Source organism: Perna viridis, chromosome 1, assembly GCF_037379345.1.
Source record: "Perna viridis isolate PV_CMFRI_1.1 ecotype Kerala chromosome 1, ASM3737934v1, whole genome shotgun sequence".
In the NCBI taxonomy this organism is placed as follows: domain Eukaryota; kingdom Metazoa; phylum Mollusca; class Bivalvia; order Mytilida; family Mytilidae; genus Perna; species Perna viridis.
Window position 1 is genome coordinate 33,342,561 of NC_142445.1, and position 21,159 is coordinate 33,363,719.

Consider the following 21,159-nt stretch of genomic DNA (forward strand, 5'->3'; position numbering starts at 1 on the left):
GCCACAAAGGGAAATTTTGTAGTTTTTACCACTAAGAATCTGGCAAAGAAGAAATAGCCATAGAAAATTTGACAAAAAAACAATAACTATTTTACATTATTCTCATTGTGTCAAGGTTGTAACAATACTACTTGCACATGTCCTAAATTGTTAGATGGTTTTCTGCAAAGGAGTGTTAAATATTTTATTGATGATAAAAGTAAGGATAAATCTATAAATTAGTTATGTTTGTCATCCACTACAGGAAGGAATTTGTCTGCATGTCAAGATTCTTTAGACACTAATAGAATGAATGACATGTTAATTACAGATCAGATTAAGTTTAATAGTGTAAATGAATTGCCTGTAACAAATGGTACCATATCACCTCCTGAGGTTCTTCCATCATTTAATATAATGTTGCATATGTATTTTGTTTACTTTAACAATGATATCTTTTTTTCTATACTGAATGTACAGGTAGTAATGACAACTGATGTATATAAGATATAAAATGAAAGTCCATATGGTTTTGGAAAAACAAAAGGATTGAAAATTTCTTATAATATTTCACATAATGTTAATAGACTGGAAAACAAGTTGGATGAAATTAAGAACACTTTATTATTTCAAAAGAATCAGTCACATATAATTGGGCTTTGTGAAACTTTTCTAAATCCAAATACTCTAGATATAGAACTAATTATTCCAGCTTTTAATCTTCGAGAGAAAAGATAGGATGAAATTACATGATGGTGGTGGTATTTTAGTGTATCTTCATGATAATTTGAAATTTTCTAGAAGGCATGATTTACAAATAGAAGGCATTGGGACTTTGTGGTTAGAGATCAAACCTTTCTGTAAAAGATCCTTTTTCTTGTGTTATGTGTACCAACCACCAAAGTCATTAACTGATTGGATAGATAATTTTGAAAAAGAAATGAGTATAGCTATGAATATACATTCTGATGTTATTATTATGGGTTAATTAATATGAACTTTTTACATCCGTCTAAACCTACACCAAAATGGTTAGATTTCATTAATATGTTTCATCTTCATCAGTTGATAACTAAGCCAACCAGAGTAACAGAAAATACAAGAACTTTAATTGATCATATTTATGTAAAAAATCTAAACATGGTCCTAGATTCTTTTGTTTGCAATTCTGCTATCAGTGATCATTACCCCATGAGCTTAGTTAGAAAAGAAAAAGGACATGAAATAAAAAAGACCCATTCAACTATAACATGCAGAAATTTTAAGTTTTTTGATAAGGAGTCTTTTCTTTCAGATATGATGAATACACCTTTTTACCTTATTGAGCAAGGAAGTGATCCTTCTATGTGTCTTGATTTATTTTATCGTATGTTAAATTCTGTTCTAAATAAACATGCCCCAATTGTAACAAAGAGAGTTGAAAGGGAGAAAGAACCAGATTGGTATAATAATGAAATTTTAAATTCAAGAAAGCAAAGGGACTAATTCAAATCTCTTGGTATGTGGTCAGAATATAGATTTTGGCGAAATAAAACCACACTTCTGATAAATGGTGCAAAACAAAATTACTATGTAAATCTTGTAAAGGATAGTAAAGACTCCAGAAGCTTATGGAAGTGTGTTCATAGTTTAAATCCTAAAGTCAAATCTACACCAAAGGAACTGAAACTTGAAAGTGGAAAAAAAGTAGTAGACAAAGAGCAAGCAACTAATGTTTTCAATGATTACTTCACTTCTTGTATTAAAAATTTAAGAAACCAGATGATTGTGCCAAATCATGATTTTCATAAACTACATAACTATGTTAAGGAAAAGGTTAGAAACTATGATCATAACAGTTTATGATATCTCCAGTAAAATGTAGTGAAATTTATGAAGCACAATTAAAGTTAGATATGACTAAGTCATCTGGATATGATAATATTAGGCCTAAGGTGCTGCAATTAACGTCTCATATTATTGCACCAAGTCTGTCATATATATAATCGTATGATTGATTCAGGCATATTTCCACATTCACTAAGGATTGCAAAAGTAACTCCTGTTTACAAGAGTGGTCAGAAAGATTTAGTATCAAATTACAGACCTATTTCAATACTTCCTTCATTGTCAAAAATAATTGAATGACATATATCTAGCCACTTATATGAATATTTATCTCAGTGGGAATTTTGACATCCAGCTCAGTCTGAATTTAGACCTAAACACTCCTGCCAAACTGCTCTTGTGAATATTGTGGATAAATGGCTATTCAAGTTGAATAATGGAAACATAAATCTGACTATATTTTTAAACTTTAAAAAGGCTTTTGATGTTGTTGATCATGATATACTTTGTAAAAAACTAATGATCTATGGTGTAAGTGACAGTATTGTGCAATTCTTTAAGTCCTACTTAAAGGATAGAAAGCAGCAAGTAAATATTTTAAACACTTTCTCGTAAAAAAAAAATCTATTAGCTTTGGCATTCCTCAGGGTTCCATACTTGGTCCACTTTTATTTGTTATATTTATTAATGATCTTCCTCTTGACATGCATAATACTAATGTTGATATGTATGCTGATGATACAACCATACACAAATCTGGGAAAAATATTAATTTATTACAACAGGATGTGCAAGATGATCTAAGAAAAGTTGAAAACTGATGTAGAAATAACTGTATGTTTATCAATCCTAATAAAACAAAGTGTATGATTATTGGAACAAGACAAAAACTGTCAAATGTTGATATACCAAGTCAATAGTCAATAATAAAGCTTTAAAATTTTCATTATGTGAAAAACTACTTGGTGTAAAAATTGATGATACTCGAAGCTGGAAATATGTTGATCATATATGCTCTAATATTTTGAACAAGGAAATTTGATAGTCCCAAAAATTAAAACTGAACTTTTCAGACATTCATTCATATATTCTGGGTCTGTCTTGTGGAATAAGTTACCTAAACATTTACGTAATCAAGCCACTGGCAACTCATTCAAAATCAATCTAAAGAAGTACCTTAACACTTTTGAATAGAGTATCTTAAAAGAGAAAATTGTTGCTGCTTTCACTGTTTTTTAATGTTCTATACTGCATTGTCTTAAAGTGATTTGGTATTGTCAAATCAGCTTTTGCTTTTGTGTTGTGTTGTTTATTTTTAATTTTTAGTAGATATAGTTTTTGTGTGTGAGGGCCTTAGGGAAGGTTACCTTGTAAACTAACTGTGTAACCCTCTTGAAATAAAGATTTTATTATTATTATTTTTATTACTAAAAATAAAACATAGGGTCGTACAGCAGTTTTTTGCATATATCTCCAAAACCATTAGGTTTGGCCAATATCATTCAATTGCTGAAATATCCTTATTATAAGGCCTACAAAAGTCTTCAGGGATCAAAGTTGTCAGATGACTCCATATAAGAGTTATTGCCCTTGAAAGGTTAAAAATTAAATTTTTTGCAGTTTTCAGTCAATATCTTGAAAACTGTAATAAATAGAATGAAACTTTCAATTGATGAAATGATCCTCATGATAAGTCCTACCAAAGCCTTCATGGAGTCAAAATTGTCGGAAAACTTCTTGTTAGAGTTATTGCCCTTGAAAGGCAAAAATTTAACCAGGCAAGCGATTCAGGCCCCTGGTAGCATCTTGTTTTAGAAAAGGACTTAGGCAAAAATAGTTGGTTTAAGCTTGTTGCTTAGAGGTATAAATATAATAAATATTCATGACATCACAATAAGAGGAGAATAAGGAGAATAATCTGTCATGAAGAGAAGACTACTGGCCATGGGATTGAATAATATTTTTCCACTGTTATATAATTTGAAAGATATTTCATTTTTGCACTTCAGAATATTTCAGTTTTTCATTTTGCCGTTCAAAATTTTTTTTCACAGCACTTTAAACAGTAGTGGGGGCTAGGGTCATATAGCAACATGGAAATACTGGTATCATGTGTGTGTGTCTGTACCTCAGTCATACATGACTTTGTGGACACAGCTACTCAGAAATTAATAGATTATGTTCAAATTTCACAGGATTTTAAGACCCAACATGATAAATGCACACAATGCTCATGTGAAAGAGTAATCAAGGGAACAAAGGTTATAGCGGTAATCAAAAGAATGTAATCCAGGGACAAAGACCAGAAAACAGACATACACAACAAAGAACATAAAGTAACTAAAATCATACATACAAAGTAACAAAAGTAAATGAGCAACTCGGACTCCACTAAAAACTGGGAGCATGGACCAGGTGCACCGGTAGTGGAAGTGTCCTCTGCTTTTCTAGAAACACCTGCCGAGTTGCTCATAAAAAGTCAAGTCAGGGGTAGACAAACGAGGAAAGGAAAACTATGATTCGTTGAATAAATCAGTTTTCATGGTGCAGATGGATACACCATAAACACACAAATCACACTAAAATAGGAATGTAACACATTTGAATGTTTAGAGCATTTGCAGTCAAAATTATTTAAACTAGGCACAAGAATCTCTTGTACCTTGTTTAAATCAGGAAACAGTCAGGATTTTACAGATCATTTTCATAAAATACAGTTAAACATATATACATATTGTCATTAAGTAGTATAAATGGGTCTGACACAATAGGAGATAGATTGTTGACTGATTGGCTCTGAGTCAGAACACTTGTGAGATTTCCTGGTCATTTGTCAACAAAGAGGGGACCATTTTCCAATCTGCAAACTCATATGAATACACTCAATGAAATACCATGAAACTTTCACACATTCTTTATCACATAATGCCATTGTGCATCTCCATTTTTGACATTTTCATCTGAATGTCTTCTGGGGTTTCCTGATGTAAAACACGGACTGCTCATTTGCTGATAGGACTTTTTGGCAGTCACTAATTCACTTCTAATGTTTTCTCATTTGTGTCATTTCAGGTATTTCAGAAAGAGTAAAATCTAGGTTACATAAAACACTGAGTCAACCAAATAGCGAAAGCAGTAGCCCAGCTCATATATCAATGCCATATTTACAGGAATCAAAAGCAGAAAGTAAGAGAAGAGAAATGCCAACCCACACAAAAAAGAGCTTCTTTGATAGTTTAAGTTGGCAGGATGAAGCTATAGGTCAGAGCAAACAAGAAATTAAGAATTTTCCTGACCTAGAATTGGAGTCAGGTTTGTTAAGTGGGAGTGACAACGAAGATGACTTTTTCTCTTTGACAAATGAACAAGTAAAAGGTATGAGGAATGGGAATAGTGAAGCACCACAGCCATCTCCTGATGTCGATCTGCTTTTTATGGTTCATAATACACAGAAACCCACTGAAGAGTTATTTTCAACTGAAAAACAATCTCAAGAGCAAAATGATGATTTGTTTTCAGGAACAAAATCAGACAATAAGTTATTGGATTTTTCTGAAAGTGGTGATGCAACCACAAGTACTGGTAAGCAAGATTTTTTTAGTGGTAAATATAAAGATGTTCTTAATATAGGTCAACCTAGTAGGTTTGTAGGAACAGAAGCCAGTCCTAGTAGTTATCAACAGACATATGATCCATTCAAAGATTTTCCATCAACTCCACAACAGAATGATACATCCTCTGGAACTTTTGACCCATTCGAAACAAGTACATCTAATACAAATTGTTCAAAAAACAAAGATGAAGATGAATTCATTAAAATGATGGAAAGTAGAAATTCCAACAATGGTGCGCCAGATTTACTTGGAAATTGGAATAGTGCAAATGTAGTCAATTTGAAAACTTTCAATATGCCTGGTGACCAGCATCCACATAACTTGAGACAGAGTCATTCTGCATCCAACCTTGGTGGTATGAACACTGCAGGTCCATCTTTATCAGGTGGATTCAGTTCACAGCAAAACATTTTATCAGCATCTCAGGCAAGACCTGCTAAACAATCTCAGCAATCAGCAAAATTGGATCCTTTTGCAGACTTAGGTAAATGGTTATGAAGGTGTTAGATGTTCATATCTTTAAAAAAAAATTGCATATCCTTACAAAATTTAATAAAATCTTGCTGTCACATTGTTCACTGATTTAATCTAAACCAATAGAGGATTAGTCTGCAGAAGTACACTTGATTATGAGTAATTGCCAAGATACAATAACTTTCCTGTTGTTGTGTTCATTGTTTTGGAATTGTTGTCAGTAGACTTTTGAATTTCTGATTTCACTTTACCATGGTTGCTTTTACCTTTATGCTTTATTAATTGTAGGTAACCTTGGCACTGGAGGAACCAAACAACCTTTTATAGCTGCCGGGTCAACAGGATGGCAACCGAATAATTCCCCTCAAGGTTCACCAAAACCATACCAAGCACAGCCTGGAATGCAACAAAACATAAATACCCCTCAAGGTTCTCCACAGATGTTTAAAAAACAAGCACCTCAACAGAAACCCAACTACAATGTAAATTTATCTCCAGCTGGTAACCCCAAAAAACCTACAGTTTCCAGTGTTATTGGAAACAGGGCAGATAGAGGGGTCAGGAAACCATTTGGTATGTTTTAGACAAAAACAGAGCCACTGATTGGGTATCATATTCTGGGATAGTCATAGTTTTTTCATAGTTTTGAAATCCCCTATCAGAATTCAAAGTTTTGAAATCCCCTTTTATATCAAACCCAAAAATTTCAATTTACTCATATAGAATTATCAGGGCAATGGGAGTGCTTTATTTAATGGTCATATTAGTACTGTTTTTGTCCAGTTCATCAATCTGTCTGTTTGTCTTTCACACTTTTGAAGTGTGACTCTTTGGAACTACTGCACATTATTTCAAGAAACTTTTATAGGTAGTGAGGACACGATATGAAGTTGTGTGTATTAACAGGAATGTTTGATTTGCTGAATTTTGTGGGGATATTGCCTCTTTGAATTTTGGGGTCAGAAATAGGCATTTTCATGATGTGCATTCAATAATTTGGGTATATGTGTATAGATATTTCACAATTGATTCGCTACGCTAGACCGAATAATAACTACTGATGAAGTGTTAATGTTCTTGCGGTACCAATTTTAGTGAATTTCATGGGTAGACCAGACCATGAAAATTAGTTCCCAACTAAAATGAGATTTCCATTGATGTGTATACTGAAAACCTCAAAACCATGAATTCAAGAATCCACAAACTTGTATTTCTTCCCTAATCCCCAAAATTGGTGTCCATTAATAATTAATAAAATTAAAGTTCTTCACAGTACTCTATTTCTTTGAATGCCATAAATATCTATATAACAGACCCTTGATTCAAGGGTATGAGGAAATGTGTCTTAAAAGGGTATTTTACCAAATTCTTTTTTAGATAATACTGTAAACGTATTTTTCTTTCCTATTTTCGTGGTTACCTCAAGAATGCGAAAATTAGGACCCGCGAAAATATATTCACACTACCAAGTCTTTTGACCATTATAATCATGGTTTCCACAATTTTGAATAGAAACATCATTTTGTGTAAGGGTCGTATCATTTAATGCAATCAAGTATAAATTTATACATGTACTAAGTCTATAATGAAACCCAGACGGTAAAGCATGTGGGTTATAATTCTAAATTCATGATTTAGTTTACATAATGATTTGTATCAATGGCCATAGAGTGCCTGCCGCATCCAAGAATAGAAATCAATACTATACAAACATTCTATTTAGGACAACAAAATGTAAGTGTCAAACACACACTACAGATTATCATTGATAAAAGATTTACCGCTAAATACACACGCTGAGAATTGTCAATAAAAAGTTAATCAGTAAACATGCAATTAAAGTGTCAAAAGTTAATCCCTACAATAAGCTACGGCTGGGTCAATTAAGTGAGTGTCAATTTGTTAATGTCGTATTAACAACTGTCATTAATTTATTGAAATATTAATGGTAAAGTAACTGATCAAGAGAGGAATCACACACTGCCAAGATTATTGAAAAACTTTATCTATTCAACCTTGACAGCCACGAAAATTTATACCTGCAAACATGAATCAGATTAGTCTTCGGTAATATTGTTGTTACGCTTATTTTTGGGCAAAGATAGCTTAGTTTCGTTAGGATATATTATGAATGATTCAAATCAATTCCATGTGTTTATTGGCAATCATCAGCAGATCAGAGATCACCTTGCAGAAATTCAGGCATATATCGTATTAAGAGGAGCCACTACGCATGGACAGTATTGATTTGCTGGTCTACAATATCTATGGCAGATGAAACTTACCTCGATCAAATGATTACGTTGATTTCCACATCCACATGTTTGAAAGATGACAGCTCATGCTTTTTCTGTGTATGAAGTTGAAACTAAATAATACTGGACAGACTTGTAGCTTTTCAGATTGAGAAAATGCAAAGCGTTGATGAACTGTGTTGGTTTGATAATGGACTTGGGTCTCATGTACAGTGTACTTACTGTTTAGGATCTTCAGAAAGTGGAAATTGCAATATTGCGCATGGTTCAAAAAGCTCATTTCAGCAAGGATATTGAGAAACTGACTTGAAAGGCAACAGCTGGTGTAAAGTCATCTTTATGTTATCTAGACCCTATTTTGGATGACACACTGATGATTAGAGATGGAGGCAATTGATAACTATTACGTTACACATCTCACCATTCTATATTGCTATTATCATGAAAGGGGACAGCATCTAGGTGTGGTATCATAACAAATAAATTATATAGTAGTGGATATTGGGTCATTGATTGTAATTTCACTGTTGCAAGTGCTATTTAACACTGCTTTCAGTGTCCGAAACTTAGAGGATGATCACTGGACCAGAAGATGATAAACCTTTTATTTGACAGAGTTCCATAACTCTTTCATGAATATATGCCCCATAGTCACAGTCTATTGACTTTGAAAATTGACATTACTGAAACTTCCCTTCGTCACAGTTCCATGTACACAAACAATAAACTGTACCTGAGGAATATTTTTAATGTTATTTCTTTCAAAAATCTTCTCCTATGACCAATTAGAAACAAACATGGTATAGAAATGTATTTGAGGATTTGTGATCTGTCGAAACATGGCCACTGTTACTAAATATAGAGCATAGGGGTCAGACAGTAGTTTTTCGCTTATATCTCCAAAACAGGTTAAGCCAAATTCTTTCAATAGCTGAAATGTGACTCAGGCTTCTGGGAGCCTCTTGGTTTTTTATATTGTCAATTTTATTAGGGGTAGGAGGGAATGAAAATGTACTAGTTAATTTTATTTGGTCTAATGGAAAACTTGTTAGTTTTAACATGCACTATTTGTACACTATCTCAATAATCTGTTCATATGCTGCAAGATTCTGTGAAACACACTTGGTGCATGTGAATAATTTAATTGAAAGCAATGGATGTAAAATACAAGAAAATTATGGTTGCCTTCCTTTGATGGACACTCCTATAATGCTGTATTCTCTATTTTTCTTACATTGTCAGGTATGTTTATGCATTGTCTGGGAATGTTATAAACGTAGGTATGAAAGATTTTATTCTTTTATTTATGCCCCACTCTGAAGGAGAGGGGATATACTGTTTTTTACCTTTGTCCATGTTTTCATGTGTCCGTGACAATTTTTTCCATCAGTTTCCTAAGCAACTACTCGTTACAGCAGCTTGAAGTTTTAACACATTCTTGTAGGTATGTCAAATGTTGGGATTTGTTTTCAGAAAAATCTGACAACTTCCTGTTTACCAAGGACTTTTTTGACTTTATACTTTGGAAAGTTGAAAGTTTTGTTGCACTTTCCTCAGCAACTTCTCATCACAAAGACTTTAAATCTAGGTATGCCATATGTTGGGATTCATTTTTAGACAAATTCAACTACAACTTCCTGTTTACCTAGGACTTAGTTTATTTTCCTTTTATCATGATTGAAAGTGGTTGTATCTCTAGTGAGTCACTGCTCACAGATTTCTTGTTGATTTTGTGGTGGTTTTTTTTTCTTAAGCTTGCCCAGGCATGATATTTACATGTATTAAAATAAATTATGATTGTAACAAATGTGAACTATGCAACTGTTGCAATGAACATGTTGTCAAACAGTTTAAGATAGCATTTTCTGGTATTAAGATTGATTCGGTCATACAGTCTTTACATAGAAACTTGCATACTATATAAGTAGTTTTCGGCACATCATTGGTTGTGTCCTTATTGTATGACTTACAATGTACCCTGCATGGAAAGAATTGGGATTGATATTACGGTACCAGTACATACAATGAGAACATAACTTTTTGTAGGTTTAAACTGGTCTGGAACTATCATTTCAGTTAGCTGCTAGTATTCCTTTGTTTGTGCATTTGTGTGACATAGAATCAGTTTTTTATTTATGTTTTAACAATGGACTCTGACTTTTTTTAAGTGATTTTTAGGTATGTTTAATTGTGTAATATTTCTTCCACAGTGGCCAGTTTTAAATGGGGGAGGGTTGTGATCTTACTTTAACCTGACCACATTTTTTGTGCCCGCCCCAAGTCAAGAATTTCTGGTCTTTGTATTTCTTGTTTGGGTTGCTTTGGGCTAACATTTTTCATGCCAGTGGGGTTGTTGTCTCTTTGACATACTCACCATATCCATTCTCCTTATATTGAACCAGGCAGATAAATGTCAGTATTAAACTGTAGCTTATTATCAAAGCAAGAAGATTAGAAAAATAACTATCATTTATTATGTAGGTTAAATAGATATGCAATAGAATTCAAGAAACTAGCATTCCAATAAGATATTACAGTCAAAATCTTGCATTATGATTATGGTAGTTTTCAGCAATCTGACTTGGTTTCTAAAAATAATTTGGTACTTTCCACTACTGCAAATCTATCACAACATTCACTGTTACAAGACAAATATCATAATAATGTAAACAAATAAATAATTACTGAGTACTTAACAGTTAGAACTCTAAAAAGTTTCTTAAAATAATTACAAAATGCCCAAATTCTGAAAAAAAAGGGGTGGGGAGAACAGAACATGTCTAATGTTTTGGATTCTGTATTTAAACTCACCTACAAGCTTTTGCTTCCAAAATCAATAATCCCCATGTATCATGATTTTGCAGATCTCATTTAATTGATAAAACCACTGACATTAGTTCATGCAAAAATGTATGTAAAAATAACATACCATATAGCAGAAAATTTTCGCAGGATGGGAATTTTGCCATTTTATAGCAGTCTGTATAAAAAAAATGCCAAAATAAATTCTTTGAAATATTTACTCTTAGCTTAGATGTGTAGAGCACAACTTACATCTGCCAAAATTAGAATTACCAAAACTTTGGCATACCTTTTTGCCTCAAAATGGCAAAATTTTACTCCCACCAAAATGACCCGCTACAATGGTATAAGTTAAGACATTTTATTTACAGTCAATGAACACACACAAAATAATGAAGCTGCAGTGTTCTGTAAATATATCTCTAACAATACACTAAATTTTTATTTGAATCTTCTGTAAATCTATACACATTATATACCCCATGCAACAAATGTTTTCTTTTTGCTCCATCCATCCATCCACAGTAACAAGTTGTTGCCAAAATATTGCCTTTATTTCTTGACCAATTTTCTTCAAATGTTTGATGAATGATTAGTAACAAAAACAACTTGGATGGGGTTGTTTTCATTGAAATCAGTCAAGAGAGACCAGATTAATAAATTAAGTGATCGAGGCTTGTCATCTGGTAAGCACCCCAATTTTTTAACCAATTTTCTTCAGTTTTGGTGTAAAGTAAGTATCTATAATAGCTTGGATGGGATTGAATTGACTGAAATTGGTCAAAAGGGACAATTTTTTTTTTTTTTTTTTTTGTAGGTGGACTTAAATAATGATTTAGGTTTGTTACCTGCATAGATCATTCATTATTTCATTTGTTCGAAGTCAATTGAATCTTTAGTAGCAATAAAAACTTAGATGGTATTGATTTTCACAGATGTCAGTTAGGGAGATCCCATTTTTTAAAAAAAAATTTCTTTTGTATTGTACATAGAATGAACTTTTCTTTTAAGTGCAATTGTGGGATATTTTTTTTGCATGCTCAATAAGATTTCTTTATCTGTTCATGCTTTATTTTTAGGCCCTAAGCCTACAGTATCAAACAATGCATTTGAAGACTTACTTGGATCACAGGGATTTTCAGCATCCTCAAAACCTGATGAGCCAAAAACTATTTCCAGTATGAGACAGAAGCAGCTGGAGGAAGAAATGGACCCAGAAAAACTCAAGGTAATTTGCACATGATAAAAAGAAACCTGCTTGTTGGTTATACTTTTTATACAACCGCAAAAATTTTGTGTCTTATAATGGTATCACCCTGTTGTTGTTGTCTTTGGAATCTGTAAACTTTAGTTAAATTTACGAAAACTTTAGTAAAACTTATCCAATCTTTTTAAAAGAGTTATCAAGGGAACCAAGATTCTAGCTGAAATAAAAAAAAAACAGAATGCAATGGAGGGACAAAGACCAGACAGAAAAACAAGACTCACACAACAAGGAACAAAAATGACTAAAATAATAAAGAAACAAAAGTAAATGAGCAACTTGGACGCTACTAAAAACTGGGAGCTTGGACCGAGTGTACCAATAAGGTAACTATCCTCTTCTCTTCTAGAAACAGCTGCCGAGTTGTTCATCAAAAGTCATGTCCAGGATAGAAGAAAGAGGAAAGGAAAACTATGTATGACATGTTGAACAAATTGATTCTAATGGTACAAAACATTATTCATTAAGGGACAAAAAGGAAGGCCCTATACTTTTTGGAGGTTTTTGCCCCGCCCCTTTTGGAAATAAGGGGCTAAAAGCAGAAAATAGGTATTATCATTAAAATTGATAGAAAAAGCTAATTGTTGATTCAATTTTTATGGTTCAGATGTCGATCTGTTCTTTTTGAAATTATATTTTGAAACTTTTTCAAAGGTAGGCTTATCTTCAACTGTTTTGGTCTAAAAAGGGTTCAAAAGTGGACCATGCCCAGAAAAATCAACTTTTTTATTTTTGGTCCGATTTTATTTTTTTTTATTTATTGGAATCCTTATGAAAATACATGCCTGCATGTTTCAATCAGATTTCAGATATCTCTTACAATTTTCAAGTTAGAAGGGTTCAAAGAGGCCACACATCCCCAAATATCGATTTTTTATGCACCCGTCTATATAGACGGGACATATTATGGTATACTGTTGTCCGTCCATCCATCCTTCCATCCGTCAATTCACACGTTGCGCGATAACTCAAATTTGCTTTTACGGATTCAAATGAAACAATATTATTATTAACGGAAGAAAGCTCCCTTTCGATTTTGAAGAATTTTTTATTTGTTGTTCCAGAGTTATGGAACTTTATTCACGTAAAAATTTATATTATTGTCAAATCTGATGTAATAACTCAGCTGTACTGATACTATTCTTGAAATTTTGCATACTGTTTTATAGACATGCTAGATTATGGTTGTATAATGGTATACCATTGTCCGTCCGTCCGTCCATTGGTCCTTCCGTCCATCACTCAAATTCACTTTTACGGATTCAAAAGAAATTTTAGCACAATATTAATATTCACGGAAGAATGCTCCCTTTCGATTTTGAAGAATTATTTATTTGTCGTTTCAGAGTTACGGAACTTTATTTACTTAAAAATCTATGTTGTTGTCAAATCTGATGTAATTACCACGACATAAGATTGCTGCTTACTTACTGTTTTGAAAAGCTGTATTATATTGGGACCAACAAACGACTTCAATTCTACAATAGATTTGATTTTTATGAATACTGACAATTATCAGAGTGGTACCCTAGAAACTTATTATTCTGACCACAAGGCAATATGGACTTCCTTACAGTAGAAGTAGAAGGAATTGTACTATTAACTGTAGGACTTACCTCATAATAATATTATTACATACTGAATTATTTGTCCAGTTTTCAATTCTGTAGTTTATTATAGTTTTATCTAGTTCAAAAACAAAGAATCCCTTTTTAATGCTATTGTATACTTTCATCGTGTCAAACAGTTGTAAGATCATTTATACTTTTTGAATAACTGAAGAAAAAACTTTGCTCACTATATATACAGGCTAATTTTTTGGTAATCAGAAATCAGGTTATTGTTTTCTAAAATTTATACCATCAGCTATTTTTACGGATGGGCGTATCTTGCGCTCTTAGCACAGCTGTTTATTATATCCTGCAAACGAAGTATGGGGTATATAGGTTTCACCCTGTCTGTCTGAACTATTTTCAAAGTTGCTTGCAGCATTGTTATGAAACTTTGTGGGATGTGATATAACCCCATGGAGATGTGCATACTGTCAGGAATTTATATTTGGACAAACATTGTAGAAATGATTTCTATTGCATTTTTCATGGAGTCCAAGTTGCTCATTTACTTTTGTTACTTTGTATATATTATTTTGGTTATTTTATGTTCTTTGTTGTGTGTATCCGTTTTCCATGTCTGTTCTTTGTCTCTAGATTACATTCTTTTGATTTCTGCTAGAATCTAGGTTCCCTAGATTACTCTTTCAGCAAAACTTAGTCATATGTTGTCCCCAACTCCTCCTAAACTTATAGGGTGTTTGATTACCATATTGGGATGTTTGAATTGTCAGGAATTTATATTTGTAAAAAAATTGTAGAAGTGATGTTTGTTAAAAACTAACCATGTTTCAGCACAACATGTCCACAACTCCTCCTTAGCGACTTGCAGGATTGTAATAAAACTTAATGCAGTGTTAGATTACCATATTGAGATGTGTGTATTGTCAAGAATTTATGTTTGGGCAAAAATTGATGAAATGATGACTTGGACTTAGGTGTTTTTCAGCAAAACTTGGTCTCATGCATTGTTGACAACTTGCAGGATTAGTATGAAACTTAATGGGGTATTAAATTACCATATTTGGATGTGCATATAATGTCTGGAATTTCTGTTTGAAGTAAATTTGTGGTCATAATCTGTCATTGTGTTATCAACAACCAAAAAATAGTACCAATTGTGGTTTGGAGTTGGGTGTTATAGAAATGGCAGCAAAGTTGTATGTAAAGAGTGCTTAGTGTATTCACCATTAGTGTGTCCACATTAGTCCCCAAATATACAGGGTTCAACAGGCTGCAAGGGTATTAGTCCTATTGTCCCAATGTCTAGTTAATTTTTGGACCAATTTCGAAAATTTTTGTCAATAAAATTCTGATGACCAGCCTACATTTCTTTGGGTCAAATTTCAGATATCTTTTACGATTTTTGAGTTGTAAGGGGTCAAAGAGTCCACACCACAAAAAATCAACTTTTTATGCTACAGTGAATTTTTGCAGTATTTTTTGTGTGGTCTGTGGACACTTTGTTCCTGTGCAATAACTTTACTTGTGGTTGACCAATTGTTTTGAAATTTTGATATGATTTTACTATTCACTAAAGGAAGGTTTCAATATAATTTGGAATTTGTGGCCACTTAATTTTAAGAATAAGGGGTAAAGAAACTTGGTATGAATGTTCCTTAGGGTATTCTGCATGGACTTAATGTGAGGATTTTTAATCTGTTGAAAAACATGGCTGCCAATACTAAAAATAGACCATAAGGGTCAGACAGAAGTTTTTTTGCATATATCTCCCATAACCTTTAGGTTTAGCCAAATTTTGAGGTGGGTAAAAGTGTTCAAAATGAGGAGACCTATCTCTGGTCAAATTTTTTTTTTATCTGTTTTACAGTTATTCCCCTTTTTAGCTCACCTGGCCTAAGGCTGTATGAGCTATTGCCATCACTTGGCGCCCTTCGTCCATCATCATCGTTAACAATTTTTCAAAACTCTTCTCTCAAACTACTGAACCAGTCATAAACTTCGCATGAATGTTTTTTATGGTATTGTGCAAAGAACTGACGTGGGGATTTTTGATCCATCGAAAATACAAGGCCGTCGATGGTAAAAATAGAACAAAGGGGTCAGTCAGAAGTTTTTCTCATACATCTCCAAAACCGCTAGGTTAGACAAATTCTTTAAATTGCCAAAATGATCCTTATTATGAGGCCTACAAAAGTCTTCATGGATCAAAGTTGTCAGACAACTCCTTAATAGAGTTACTGCCCTTGAAAGGTGAAAAATGTTTTTTTTTTTCAGTTTTTAGCCAATATCTTCATGACAGAAAGAAACTTTTGCTGAAATGATCCTTATGATAAGGTCTACGAAAGTCTGTGATGATCAAATTTCTCAGACAACTCCTTGTGAGATTTATTGCCCTTGAAATGCAAAAGTTAACAGGGTGAGCGATTCAGGCTCCTGTGAGCCTCTTCATTATTTTTTGTCTGATTTCTATATATTTAAGTCACCAAAACAAAGTTCTGCGACTTACTGTTTTTGCCCTATTTTGCTTTATTATTATCAAGTCCCCAAACACAAAGTGTCCATGGTCACCAACACGGTAAAAAATTCAAAGGTTCTTTAAATCATCCAGATTAATAATCTGCAGCTCAATTTACAATTTGAGCTAGGTGTTGGCTGCCATCACAAGTAATGAATTTCTTTCGGTAAATTCAGTAATTGCCTTTTCTGTCATTTCACACTTTTTGAATTTTTGTCATTTTTCAGTACTATATATTTCAGTCAATTTTCAGCTTATTTCCACTATAAAAATTGCATTTTAATTTCAATGGTGTCTTCAGAATTTGAATGAATTTGACTATATGCCAGTTTTGGTGACTTTTGTGTTTTGCTCCCAAAACAGTATCACTTGTTTTTGTTGGATTCCTAATGAAAATCTCTGCCTGCATAATTTACATATTACAGATATCTGTTTTTGAGTTATAAGGGGTCAAAGGGGCCCATGAAATTGCCATCACTTGGCATCTGTCATCCTTGGTCGTGGTCAAGTATTTCAAAACTATTCTCCTCTGAAACTATTTGACCAATTAGAACCAAACTTAGTATCAATGTTCCTGATGGTGTTCTGCATAGAACAGTGGGGATTTTTTATCCTTTGAAGAACATGGCAGCCTTAACTGAAAATAGAACACAGAAGATTTTCCATGGCAACCCATTTTCCCTCCAAAATTTTAACATTTTAAAATGCCCTGATTTTGATCAAATTTGGTTTCTAGGCTTAAAATGACATGCTGAATATAAAGTTGGAATTTCAAGACCATGTTAAAGTCACTTTTACCAAAACTTCAAAATGCTCAGATTTGGGTATGATTTGGTTTTTAGGGTGAAAATAATGTGCCACAGCTTAATTTTTTTGATTCAAGGCAATATGTGTATGGAAGTTGACTTGCCCCATGTTTTGTGAAATGTAAACTTTAATTTTTTTCTTTCTGTCATCTTCCTTCTTCCCATCAATGAACTTTTCTGGCAAAATTTTATGAAACCGCAAGGCTGGTTCTTGCGAAAATTTGCACATATATGTGGTACCATCTGAAGTTGTACCTAAAGTTTTTAAAACTTCAAAAAAGGCGGTCATTTTGAAATGGCTGCCAATTAAGGAAAAGTGGTCAAAATATACGACACTGCAATATCTTGGAAGACTAGTTGTCTAGGCACTTGAAATTTGGTATAGTGGTACAGTTTGATATTCCAGAAAAAAAACAGAAAAATATGTTGCTTGTTGGCATGGAACTGTTTTCCCACCAGAATTTCAAAATACTCCAATTTGGATGAAATTTAATTTTTAGGGTGAAAATGACATACTGAGTTTTTTTCGCGAAAACTTCAAAATGCTCAGATTTTTGTATAATGTGGTTTTTAGGGTGAAAATAATGTGCCACATCTGAATTTTTAGGTTCAGGGCAATATGTGTACGGAAGGTGACTTGCCCCATGTATCACAAATTTAATATTGTTTTTAACTGCTTTTGAAAAGCTATTGTATCAAAAGTGGCTTTTTATTTAAAAATCAAATACATAATTTAAATGATGAATCCTATGACCTGTATAAAATTAACTGTTTCCTAAATTCAATTTAGTGATTACAGTACCTCAGAGTGGAGAAAACAATCTTCTTTTCCATACTCCAAGTGTTCTTTACACTTTGTGTGTTGGTATGGCTCCTATGATCTTGAGTTGGGTTGCCATAAGGGGTCATCAAAAAAGGGCATCTTGTTGTAGCTCTAATGCAATATATTTGAACAAAATCCATCCATTTATTCAATTTCTTTTGAGAAAAATCCCTTTGTAGGGAATGGGAGATAGCTTTGGGTGGAATCAAGCTGTTTCCCTCAGGGCATTTAACAATAACATGTTCAATTTATTTCAGATATTGCAATGGACCCAGGGTAAAGAGAGAAATATAAGGGCTTTATTGTGCTCTTTACACACTGTATTATGGGATGGGGAGGAGAGATGGAAGCAAATAGGAATGCATGACCTTGTTTCTCCAGAACAGGTCAAAAAATGGTACAGAAAGGCTGTGTTGGCTGTTCATCCTGATAAGGTAACTTAATTCATTGGGTGTTCTTTTTACAAATTTGATACAAGTTGCAAACAGTTACTTGTGTAACACACCTTACTATGCTTTGCTAGAAATTTTTCTGCTCTAGGATTCCAAATGATGTAACCTATTGGTACAAAGTTGTGACATAAAATTGGTCACCACTTGGAGGTGGGCAATAATTTGTGCATATTGAAATTTTCTGAGACACTTGAAATTTAGTATAAGAGTAGGCTACAACAAGGACTTCCAGCAGTCATATAAAATTAAAACAGCCAGAAATAAAAAGAATTTTTAAATTAAAAAACAAACTTCATAGAGCCATAGAAACTGATTTTAGGAGCTCCTGTTGCAATGGGAACATTTGGGTAACAACACAATTAATACAATTTTTACCCAAATGAAATGGGGGGAATTTATTGTTTTTGTTCTGTTTCTTATTATTCTTCTGCTTTTGTCTGCATATCTTCTCACAAACGGTGGAACAGATTGGAACCAAACTTGCCACAAAAAAGGATGTCATATGCAAATTGTGCAATTGCTATCTGAATTTTCAAACATGGCCGCAGATCCGAAATGGCTGCCATTTAAAGATGAAAAAAAATCATAAATATTAGGAAAAAAATTCATAGACTTCATATTTAGTTTTAAAACAGGCCATCACAAAGGCTTACAGTTGGCCATATTAAAATTTTATAAATTGTCACCTGTTAAAAAATTATAAAAAAAAAATGTAGAGCTGCAGAAATTGATTTTGGAGACTCCTGTGACAATGGGAACATTTAGGGAACATCTGTGTTGGTGTCCAGCACAATTAATACTGCAATGTAGTTTTGGCTTCCAAAACAAAGTTCCTTGAAGTATTACTTGTAGAAATAATTTGTAATATTTTTAATTTTATTGCACTTTGCCTTTTATGATGTATGAAAGTGATTGGTAGTTATTTGATATCAAGATTCAATAACAGAGAGATATTTGACTTGATGGTAACATCAGTCCTTTCAATTTAGATTTGGGAGTGAACATTTGTTCACCACTTTGAGTTGACATTAAGAGAAGATCTTATGAATCAATTGCATGTTCAAGGAACATTAAGGTTGGTGTATTCAATTTGTGCATTACCATAATAATAATAAGCATTGAAATCATTTCCTTCCATTTTGGATTACACAGAGGGTAATACTTAATAACAGCACAAAGAAAATGGACACAAGCTGTAGGGAAAGATCTAAGCCATTGTTTTGTAACAATTGTCCCTTAATTGTTATTAGGGCCCCGCCATTAAAAGTGGCCCTATAGTGTTCACTCTGTTGGCAGTACATTACTAATTGTGTCCAGGCTGTAACTTTTTTGTCTTTCAATAAGGGCTTTTGATGTCTGGCATGTGGTTAGATCACCTAAAGATGATGTGTTGTGTACCATGGATATTGGTCTATGACCTTGAACTTTGACCTCATGGTCAAATTTCTGTTTTTCAGTGACAAACTTGTGTCCTGGTTTTAACTTTTTGGGTTTTTGATTCATACCAAGTTTTGTTCTAGTTGGTCAAGTAGCATCAGAGTAGAAGAGTTTTGAAAAATTTTAAGTGACAACGACGAATGCCAAGTGATGGCAATAGAAGTTACAGCGTGGACACCAGTTTATCACCAAAAAAAAATAGGAATTTGACTTTGAAGTTCACGATCATAGGCCAAAATCCATGGCACTTGTCACATAATCTTTATGTGATCTACCCACATGCCAAATATCAAAAGCCCACATCAAATGACATATCAGAGTGCTGTTAGTACTGAAGGTTTTTGAATCTTGTGAAAAATGTTTGTTTTTTTGTTTGTTTGTTGGGGTTTAACTTCCGAGCAGCAATATTTCAGCTATATTTAGACGATGAACATGAAATTGATGATAAAATGAACATGAAATGATGATGAAATGAAAAAGGGATGGGACACAAGGACAATGGGGTTGACAAATTTTGATTGCCACTGGAAATAGGGAGAGATGGGTAGGGTCGGCCAATTCAGCCTCCTGTGGCGGAGCCCTATGGTTCCTACTCCGGGAGAATACCACAGTAGGGTTCTTTAATGTGCGAGGAACGTGGCATCTTTCCCAACGCGTTGCACCACTATGGTTTGCGGTCAGGTTTTCCGTATTATAGCCTGACAACCCCAGCATGTAACACGCCAGGGGTACCCCATTCCACCACCTGGGGCACACATCCCAGTTGCTCAGTGGGCAGAGCGCCCTAGCCCCTGGCTAGGGTTCTGAGCACTATTTAGTCGCCTTTTACGACAAGCTTAGTGCTGCTGCAGGCCTATTTTTTTAACACCCGGACCTGCACGGGGCTGTGAAAAATGTAGCATGAAGAAAGTTTTAAATATTGCATGATGTAAAATAAAACTTGAGATTATACTTCTTTTATAACTGTTTTTTATACTTTTTTTTGTAACTGTTTTTTTTTCCTCATATGTATAAACTGAATGTCAATCAATACTTCCAATTTCTGTAGTTTAAACTGTAATCAATAGTTAAACAGTATCCAGCTTCACACACATTTACAAATTTTGTTCTATTTCACCTTTTTCCCAAATTAATAAACCTGTCCATTAGTTAATTTGCATTTACATTCAAAAACTATATTAGCAGATTATTTATCCTGCAGTGTAATTATACTCAAATAAAACCAATGTCATCTTAAGACTAGACTAGACTCCAAATCTAGACACTTTTATCAATATGAATTATCCCTCCAATTTTACTTGGTCAAAATCACTGCTCTTTACTTCCTGTTTATTACT

At 33.5% G+C, this 21,159-nt stretch overlaps 1 protein-coding gene and 1 pseudogene across 3 annotated transcripts in view; both read left to right on the forward strand.

Annotated features, from left to right (window-relative positions):
* LOC148628442 (cyclin-G-associated kinase-like) overlaps positions 1-21,159 on the forward strand; it is a 163,967-nt gene that overhangs the window by 138,715 nt on the left and 4,093 nt on the right. For 2 of the 3 annotated variants that reach the window (XM_088587597.1, XM_088587607.1), the window contains 4 exons: positions 4,879-5,904; positions 6,183-6,467; positions 12,031-12,179; positions 18,191-18,367. In XM_088587597.1, coding sequence (XP_088443723.1) covers positions 4,879-5,904; positions 6,183-6,467; positions 12,031-12,179; positions 18,191-18,367 — 1,637 coding nt within the window. Of the gene's footprint in view, positions 1-4,878; positions 5,905-6,182; positions 6,468-12,030; positions 12,180-12,564; positions 12,697-18,190; positions 18,368-21,159 lie in introns of those variants that run through there. The other variant, XM_088587616.1, reaches the window with a different exon arrangement.
* On the forward strand, positions 852-1,824 carry LOC148628444 (uncharacterized; annotated as a pseudogene).